This window comes from Lutjanus erythropterus, chromosome 24, assembly GCF_056507025.1.
Source record: "Lutjanus erythropterus isolate fLutEry1 chromosome 24, fLutEry1.hap2, whole genome shotgun sequence".
In the NCBI taxonomy this organism is placed as follows: Eukaryota; Metazoa; Chordata; class Actinopteri; order Lutjaniformes; family Lutjanidae; genus Lutjanus; species Lutjanus erythropterus.
Genome location: NC_139340.1, coordinates 15,132,838 through 15,142,791, shown reverse-complemented (window position 1 = coordinate 15,142,791; position 9,954 = coordinate 15,132,838). Strand labels below are relative to the sequence as shown.

The following is a 9,954-nucleotide window of genomic DNA, read 5'->3' as shown; positions in this document are numbered from 1 at the left end:
TCTCTTAATGCAAATCAAAATACATTTTTAAACCATAATTCTTATTTAACTTTGATTCAGAAGGGCTACAGAGTTGACGTGTGACATCTGGTAGGAATATTATTTCATTAAGTTGTTGAAAAGTAGAAAACTTACCAGTGCTTGAGCAGTGTTCCTGCATCTTTTAAACCAGGAAGTGAGACAGGAAACCCTTTTTGGGGGAAAAAACATGACAGAAATCTGGGACACAACTTTATACAGCCAACATTTTTATAAATAAAGATTTTAAAACTAAATTAATTATTATAATAGCACATATTATCAGTAGATATTGTTAGTTTTAGATTTTGAAGGCTGTTAATACATTTTTTACTTGATTTAAGTCATAAATTCTTGTCTGCAAACTAAGCAAACCAAAAAAAAAAATTATTTATTACATATATTTCACATACAAGAATAAAGTTTCACCAAAAAATTGGAATTGGAGTGTTGGTATTGATCATTTTTAAAGGTTTTTTTATAGGACATGATTTATCTCTCTGCTTCCAACTTGTGTTTATTGTTTTTATTTGTTTTTTAAATTGACTTATTATTTTATTTTATTTTTCTGCACATGATGTATCAAATGACTGTATGAAAGTGTTAAAAAGTGAAAAAAAAAAAGCTTGGATAATTTGACAACTTTGTGTTTATTGACTCATCATAAAACATTCTTCAAACAATAAAACAATTTTAAATGTCCGTTTCTGTACAATGCTTGCTAAGCAATTTTATTTATATATAGAAAATGTAAGAGGAGTCGTGTTAAAATGACAAAACTCCTTCAAATTTAATGGCAGGTACTCTGGAAAAAATAACAGCATTCCATCAACAAATATTTTCAAGCAATAAATATGTATTTATAAATAGTGTAAATTTACATCAAGATTAGAAACATAACGAAAAAAACAAAAAAAAAAAGAAAAAAATCACAAATTAAACTTTATTCCATAAGTCTATGTGCAACCCATTCTCTTTGTGACTTGGCTAGTAAGTTTTTTTTTCCTAAATTTTTCCTTTTTTTACCTAAGAAACAAACAAAACGTCATAGTTTTGAAAAGAACAAGACGAAGATAAAACGTAAGCTGTAAAAAAAAAAAAAAAAAAAAAAAAGAAAAAAAAAGAAAAAAGAAAAAAGAAAATCACCTAAACGCTTCACATTACAAATTTTTTTGGAGATTTTGCTGTCGAAAGAGGCTTAAAATTACTATCTACCATAGAAAAAGACCAGTTAGGCTAGTGCTCCTTAAGAGGGAAAAAACAGAAGAAGAAGAAAATTTGGGGGGAAACTCTAGAAATCAGCCGACATTTCATCCTGTGACCAGAATAGAAAAAGAAAAAAAGGGGGAGAAAGAGAAGGAGAGAAGAAAGGTTGTCAAGTCAGTAGTCTTTTACGGGTGGTGTTGCCAGTTGTGACAGTTAACAAGTATCTACAAAACATTTTATCACGCATTAAGAACCCACCCCCCCTCGTCCCCCCTGTTCCCAACCGTTTTTGATTAAGTCCTCCATTAAAACAGGGCAGAACCATTGTCACTAGGGGGGGTGGGTGAGGGGGGGGGGGGGGAGGCTAGGAGGTGGGAGGGGAAGGGAGAAGAAGAGAGAAAGAAGTCCTGTTAGCGAGCTCGGTGGCGCCCCCGCCTGGATGGGGCGAGGCTCCAGCACTTCAAAACAGGTTGCATAGACAGACACACTCGGCCGCCTCAGCCTCCAGCCGTCGCTATGGAGACCAGCCATGTGGTGAGGGGGTGGGGAGACGGCCTTGGCTTTCCTGAATATCAGAAATGGTCCGCGTATGTAGATGTTTTGTTTGTTCTTTTTGTTTTGAAAAAATCTTAATACATGTTCCTGTAAAATGGGCGTCATGGCTCCACAGCAGAAGAAGGAGAAGAAGAAGAAGAAAGACGGGGTCACCTAATGTCAAGATGAAGATGAATGAAGAGGAGGGGCCTGGGGAGGAAGACGATACACGGGAATTAGTCCAGTCGTTGAAGACTGTGCGGTCAACATGCCAACATACCAGCGTGCAAAGTGTTGTGAAAATAAACATCTAGCTTCGAGCTGACGCAGCGTCAGAGGAACCACACCCATCGCCAGTCACCTGACAACCGGTTTTATTTCACAGCATCCCTGACTCCATGTTGGAAGCGCCTTAAATTTAAAGGTGATTAATAAGCGGCGACAGGAGCCTGGTCTCATTCAGAGCAAACACTTCTCAAAAACTGGTTTCTGTTTGGTTTCGAGGAAAACTTGATGACCACCAACACTTAACTGCACATAAGTTGTCGTCATTGAGTCACATTTTGTTACCAGGGTTGGAGACGGCGCTACTAAATTGTTCTGTGACTGTGCCTGCCAAAAAAAGAGTGAAATAAAGCTATTTATTAGGTTTGATATAAGCAAACAGTGTTTATAGATTGCAGTTTTGAAAAGATAACTACGCTGTGTGAGAATATGCACATGCACGAAATGAAACTCGTGCAGCAGCCGCCTCTGGCACGTCATTTTAAAAAAAGACAATCATCATCTCGTCTCTCAGTCAAGGTTTGGTCACAACTAATTTGGACAAATGCAAGATGGAGAGCAATACACTTTCTATTATATTTAAAAATAAATGAACTGAATGGACTAATGACCCGGCAGCAGAGCCAAAGCTCACCGTTTTATTTTAGTATTTTCTACAAGTTATATTTTCCACAGTTTCTTATTTACGTTGATCTTAATATTCACTTGAGATTCTCTTCAGTGTTGTTTGTTTGCACACTTCTGTTCCGTGTTAGTTCACGTATTCTTAGACTGACAGAAGGAGCAAACTGGTTTAAAGGAGGGAGGATAGTAGTGGGAGCACTGGGGTGTCAGGTGTGACTGTGGCAAGGAGAAGGGTTTACATATTTACTGATCAGGTCGGAGGGCTTCTCAGCAGAGGTTCTACAAAACCTGCATGTTAATTTTAGTTTTTATTACAGACCAGCAGTGACACTAACAGAAAAAGTTAGTCTGAAGTTCTGTATGTAACTTAATTCCATACTGTTGTATTTTTTAAAACACCAAACATCTTAATTAAGATTTCAGATAAGCCAAAATCTGTTCAGTTGATTCCCGCACACGTGCCGGAACTTTCTTTGTCTTTGAGAGAAGACACGGGGCGCCTCGAGTCCACCTCTGTCACCGTCTGCTGACTTACTAATGTGAACTGGTCGTAGACCTGCATCAGGTCCTCCATCCTGTGCTGCTCCAGCACCACGAAGTCGTCCAGCGTGGCGCTGCCTTTCCTGGCACAGTCCTGACAGTGGACCACGTACTGCTTCTTGGACAGGAGCTCGCGACGGACGAACAGCAGGTTGAACACCTCCACCTGCAGAGGAGACAGCAGGGTTGTCATGATGCCTGAATTTTAAACTTTGACACGAAACTAGTATAAAAACGATACTTTTTAGATTTTTTTACTGCTGTACTGCAAGCTAAATTTCACTCATTATAATAAAATTGATATTGTGTCATTTCAAACACGTGGTATTGAAAAAAATATCCTGAACAATCTTAAACAACCTCAGTATAAAGACACAAAGACCAGTGCATGTAAGAGGCAGCACAAACTGTCTGAATGACTTCAATCTTCATGTCATTTCTATTATTTTGCATCTCTGAGCTTTGATTTGTGAGTCTGAATGAAGCTGAACAGCACAGACTGCAGCGGTGATGTCATCTCGAGACAAATCCTGGAGCTGCTCCGCAGACGGCGAATAACAGAACAATTGCTGGGACACAATGACAGCAGACATTTAATGGGTTACAGACACATTTCTGTCGAACGGCCCAAAAGCCCCGCATTCAAATAAAAGCCATTAGCAAACCCGTTAATTAGCTCAAACAAAAACCGAGTCGCCCTTTAATTCGATGTCAATGAATGAAGTGATCAGAGGGCGCCATCCGTCCAAAACCACTCAGACAGCAAACTGCAGAACTGCAGCTTGAATCAAACAAATACTCGCATCTATTATATGGCACCAGATTGAAGGTTCATGTGACTCGCAGCTCACAGCTGTGGGGTGAAATGTCAAAAATGTCTTTAAACATCACAAAAAAAACAGTTACCAACCAAAATGTCTCATGGTTCACACTTAAAGATAATTAAGTGAATTGATTTGCCGTCTCTTGAAACGACACTCGTCGATCACGATCGTCCCCGCTTCCTGTCTGTGTGAAGTCAGGGGGAATGAATCCGGCGCTGTGACAGGCTGCACTCTTCTTTGTCGTTTGCTTTTCTGCAGGCTAGCTGCTGCTGCCTCTTACTGTTAAACCTGAGTGCTGCAGACACACAACGGAGCTCACAGGTCACCGGCTTTTGGTGAAGTTTTGAGTGACAAATTGTACCTGTGTACCTGGATGTCAAAATGCATACCTGCTGCCTGAAAGGGATGAACAGAGGACTCATGTAGCTATGAATCACAAATATGAGATAATTTCATTTGAATTATTAAAGGATCTCTGGTTTACATGATTGTGTTGATGAAACACTTAATTAATTTACTTTTACAAGTAGTGTATTCAAATTCAAGCATATTCCCAAGTGTGAAAACACAAAAGGAAGCATTTTCAAAACTTTCTAGACTTTGCACAAACCCTGAAATGATCAGCTGAGACACAATCAGAGGACCAAGACATTTGGTTCTACTCCAACACGTCCGCTGTCTGTATCATTCAGAATGCGAGCACTTAAGAACATGGCGACATGATTTTTTTTTGTACTAGAAGTAGGTGTGATCTGCTTACCCACAAATGTGAAATGCTGTTAAATTTCACACCCCTGATACTGAAATGTTCGCGACGCGCTTACTGACCTCACAGATGGTGCAGTAGTGGGCCGGTTCGTCCCTTGTCCTCGGCCTCAGCACCGTCTCCTTGCCGGCTGACGCCAAGGCTTCCTTCACCCACTGGCACTGCTTCAACGTCCGCAGCAAGCAGTACCTGAGACGGGAACACGCCGCAACGGGTTTAAAAATAAAGAATCCAAAGACGCGACACAAACAAACCGCAGAGGGATTCTGTGACTCACTTGATCATCTCAAACAGCTTGTGGTCGGACACTTTGATGTTGCGTGCCATGTTCCAGGAGAGGTGCACCATGGGAACCATGGACTTGACACTCTGGAGCTTGTTCCACTCGTAACGCTCCACGGCCAGCTTGTACTGGTGGGCTGAAAGACCACAGACACCAGGAGACATGAGATTTACATGCAATGAATGATGTTAATCGTAAAAAAAAAAAACATCCCAGGGTTCCTACACCTTTAAATTTCAAGGTCCATTTTCATTATTTCACTTCTTCATCACATGTAATCGGGTGTTATTGTGCTCTAAAGATCCAATATTAAACTATTTCATGATAGAATCCACAACCCAAAGATATTCAGTTTACTGTCATAAGGGAATAATCTGAAATCAGAGAATTCTGACTTTTTTTGCTTGAAAAAAGTACCCCGATTAATTTATTATCAAAATAGTGGGAGATTAATTTAATAATCGATTCGTCGTTGCAGCTCTTAATGAAATTACAATTTCAATCACTTTATCTTAAACCTAAGCAACCCTTGAAAAGTCATGAACACATTAAAATGCACAAGTTTTCAAAGATGTCCTCCTTTATGTGTCGCACAGGCCGTTCTGCTGACACATAATGGGCAAATCAATTCTGCAGGATTGATTCCTCAGATCTCACACGCTGGAAACCCGAGACATGAGATCGGAGCGCGCAGCCATCACACACCTCTGCATCAAACTTTTGAGAAAGCAGAAGAAAGGAAATGTAACGTGGCGTGGTGCTACTTTTCACCGGCAGATAAAAATACAGCAAGACGCACTAAAAAAAAGTGGTGCACAGCAGCAACACCAGTCACCTCTTCAAACATTTAAAAATAACACACCCTGAAAGTTTAGTCATTTCATCATGATTTTATCAAAGTATTTGCGACTATTTTTACAGATATCAGGACAAGATTTTTTTTAAAAAATTGTACTCATATTTGCCTTTGTAATAAATTTGTTGTGATGGCTCGTATGTTTCCAATCTTTTTTCCCTGAAAAGCACCATTATTTTGAAAACTTGGACATTTAATCAGTATAAGTTTGGTATGATCCACCCCTGTTATATCGGCAGTATAAACAGGTGCACCAGTTCTATTGGTTCCATCATACAGACTGAAAAACATGTGAAATGTGTCTGTTGCAGACACACACAAAAACGCTGCTGTAATCAGCTCAGTTATCAGCTAAAAAGGTCACTAATCAGCTGAAAAGCTTTTCAAACATCTCGGTAAAGGTCACTGTATCAGATGGAATTCCTGTGAGACAAAGTGTGATTTCGGGTTGACTGCTGGCAGGTTAACTAACACGCTTCTCACGTTTTCATTCTGTCGCTTTAGGTGGTCAAAGGCGACGGTTTCTAAGAAATGTGAGGGGGAAACTATTATACATAAGGGTGGATTCACAAGTGTCATAAAAACCACAAGTAGCGGTCGACTGATACAGGCTTTTCAATGGTGATACTGCAGTACATGATGAAACACTGAGTTATTCTGTAGATTTCAAAGATTATATATATTTAATGCTAAGTTGTAACAGTTTTAGATGAGATTTGCTGTTATTTAAAAGAGGGGAGAAAGGTGTTAACATATAGAAAAGACAATGGTGACCAAGAAAATCTGGGCATTTAGGGCTCAAAAACTTCAAAATGCCAGATAATCACTTTCACTCACACTCCTCATTCCTCGCCACTTGACTACCATTAACATTGACCCATAATCCCCAGCGTACCAGTGAGAGGTCCCACGTTCCAGGCGATGTTGTTGCACCAGCCGATGGCCTGCACCCAGTGGACGGTGCCGGTGTTGAGCCACACCAGGTCGCCTGGACGCTGGATGAAGCGATAGACGGGCACGTCGGCCTCATACAGGTCCTCCAGGTTGGGCCACCACGAGCCCATCAGGAAGTTGATGTTGTTCCTGGAGGCAAGGAGGAGGAAAGAGTTAAATCAAGTCTGTTTGCCTCAAGCGGCTTTATGCGTTTACAGCCTCTGTCCTCCGTCTTACTTTTCACAGAAGTTGCTCATCACTCCCCAGTACGGCTCTGGCACCGCAAACCACTCACAGTCTCCTGGTCCGATGTTGATGTTGACGGCACAGAAGTTGTTGTGTTCCTGGTGACCTGCGGAGACGTACACAAAAACATCTTTACTGCGCAAATCCACACACAAAATCTGTAAATAATAAACTGCAGTGATCATGTGTCCCAGGTAGAAAACCCGAGCGTTTACCTGGTATCCTGCTGCCGGGGACCTTCATGTAGAGCTGGACCGTGTTCATGCCCAGGATGGTGTGGCCCACGTGGCTGAGCAGGTTGCCGGCGGACACGACTCGGGCGAAGGCCGGCAGTTTACTGAGCTCCTGGAGCTGCTGCTTCCACCTGGTGGAGAGCAGGTGAGACATTATATTTGTCACAGATCAGTTTCAGAAAGAGCTGCAGGCCCTGGTTTCAAAACACACAGCAGATGACGGTGACGTAAGATCCATACTCACTTCCTTTCGTCCGACACGTCGATGTTGGTTCCGAACTTGATGTGCTTTAAGGGGCCCCTTCTTTTGCGTGCAACACTGAGGACACCAAGACAATTTACAGATTAGTCACATCCAGTATATTTGATGTGTACTGCAACAAGTGGAGAATGTAGCAAAAATTCAGAAAAAGGGCACCAAGTTCCTGAAAACATTAAACAGTTCAGCTAAACCAAACCATATTCAGTACTGGACCAAATAAAACAGTCTGGAGCTTTCAAAAGGGAAAAGAAGCACTAAATATACAAGGTTAGGTACCTCTCTGCTGACGCTGGCTCTGTGTCCGAGGGCTCCTTTAGTGCCTTCTTCTCATTTTCCTCCTGAAAACAAACATTAAGCACATTAAGCGAGCAGCAGGCTATCAATTCGTCTATTTTCGTACCCTCCGACGTCCTTAAACTTTGCTGAAATTATGAAAAATGTGGGTCCTGAATGAGTGTTGTTACAGAGGACACAGACAAAGCAGAATTGACCTCAACCTTTCCTCATCTTCCAGCAGGTTCATATGTCGTCGTCGTCATCTCTCTCAATTTTATTTGACGTTATTATCATGCTTGGGTGCGTCTTCTCTAGACCCTGAATGTTTTATTTATTTTATATGTGTTTGTTTTTGTCTTTGTCTGTTTCTGAGAGTTTGGGATGGGTGAGGGGTTGAAGGAAGGTGTTGTATTTGTAAAAAAATAAAGCAGAACTGACCCGTAGGGACTCCTGGAAGGACGCAGCCTGATACTGGGCGTATTTGGCGATGGTGGTGTGGGCGCGGGCGCTCTCACAGCGCCACATCTTCTTGATACCCGTCGGGTCCCAGTTCTCGTCGGCGGGCTGGGAGAGCTGAGTCCAGACCTCCACCAGGTGCTCTGGGTTGGCCTCGACCAACGTCTTTGTGGAGAACAGACCCAAGTCTGCAGAGACACCAGTGAGGCGTATTGAAACACGAGTCTTTGCGACCGATAATGAAAAAAACACACAATGCAGAGTGTAAAACAAAGCATTTACCCAGTTTGAGAGCTCCAGCCAGTCCTCTGATGACAGTGACAGGGTTGGAGGGGTTTGTGCAGAACTGGTGCAGTGGGGGGAAGAAAGCGTCCCTCTTGTTCTCCAGCTGAGACACAAAACGACAAGTTAAAATCAGGTGATCATAGCACTGTATCATATTCTTTGCAAACTCGACTGATCAGGTACAAAAATAACAGGTTAACATGGGTCATACTCACATAGATGCTGGGTGTGGGAGGGTTGAGCTTGTCTTTGGGCAGGGCTGGTGAGGGCGGAGGGGGCAGCCGGGGCGGGGGGCACTTATCGAGGAGGATGCTGCTGTTGGAGAGACCGTTTCTCCCCAGATTCCTGCACATACACAACACAGACAATAAATAATACTTGTTAGACTTGTTCTTCTACCTCAGATCTTACATATCCATGAATACTCCATTAACAGTCAATCTAAATGCATATCAATGCATTTGCAGGGTGAGGCGCCACATTTTCAAATCAAATTAATTTCCATTTGATAAAATAAGTGCAAGCAAATGGAGGAAATCTATTCAGCTGAATAATGTGTGCAGGATAATATCTGCATGGCAACAAGACTGCCCAGTAGCCTTCGGTGTTGTTTACAGTTACATAATTATTTGCCTCTGGTTCTGCAGTTACTGTGAAGCTCCACTGGGAGGAGACATCTTCAAAACAAAACACACAGACACTTCAGAGGATCCTGCTCGAACTCGCACCATTTGATACACAGCAAAGGCATTTAAATGTTCTGACGGATGAGTCTTTTGATTCAGGTGATGACAAACCACAGGTTAATTAAGGCAGGACAGCTTCAAGCCTTTCTAATGGCCTGTGAAACATCTCCAAAACTTACAAAATAAAGCAACATTCAGAAAACATTCAAGAAAAATATCAAACAATGCTGCTGATTTATAATTTTAAAAAAGCATCCTTGTCAATTAAATATGGTAATTCAGCCTTTAGATAATGTGCTTCAAATGCTGCATGTCAGAATTGATCAACTCAGCCTGGATTTGAACATTTTTGAGTGCACAGAACAGGGCTGCAACTAAAAATTATTCTCATTTAAAGTCATCTGTCAATCTGTCATTTCCTCAATGAACTGATGAATTGTTTGGTCCATTAAAATGATGAAAAATGTTAATCAGTTTTCCCCAAAAAACTCAAGGTTATGTCCTTAACGGTCTTATTTTGTCCACAACATGAAGATGTCCAGTTTACTGTCACAGAGGACCAAAGAAACCAGAAAAAAAAATCATCTGAAATCAGAGTATTTGGACATTTTGAAAACACCATAGTTCCCAGTGGAATCAAT

The 9,954-nt window shown here is 41.4% G+C and overlaps 1 protein-coding gene across 1 annotated transcript in view; it reads right to left on the bottom strand.

The window, feature by feature from the left end:
• Positions 1-649: 649 nt before the first annotated feature.
• Positions 650-9,954, bottom strand: part of LOC146304833 (lysine-specific demethylase 6A-like) — a 37,043-nt gene continuing 27,738 nt past the window's right edge. Inside the window, exons 19-30 of the mRNA XM_084713752.1 lie at positions 8,843-8,972; positions 8,625-8,730; positions 8,325-8,530; positions 7,887-7,948; positions 7,593-7,667; positions 7,331-7,479; positions 7,107-7,221; positions 6,832-7,019; positions 5,075-5,216; positions 4,860-4,986; positions 3,203-3,373; positions 650-1,968 (exon numbers count right to left, since the gene is read on the bottom strand). Coding sequence (XP_084569878.1) covers positions 1,939-1,968; positions 3,203-3,373; positions 4,860-4,986; positions 5,075-5,216; positions 6,832-7,019; positions 7,107-7,221; positions 7,331-7,479; positions 7,593-7,667; positions 7,887-7,948; positions 8,325-8,530; positions 8,625-8,730; positions 8,843-8,972 — 1,501 coding nt within the window. The 3' untranslated portion in view covers positions 650-1,938. The remainder of the gene's footprint in view (positions 1,969-3,202; positions 3,374-4,859; positions 4,987-5,074; positions 5,217-6,831; positions 7,020-7,106; positions 7,222-7,330; positions 7,480-7,592; positions 7,668-7,886; positions 7,949-8,324; positions 8,531-8,624; positions 8,731-8,842; positions 8,973-9,954) is intronic.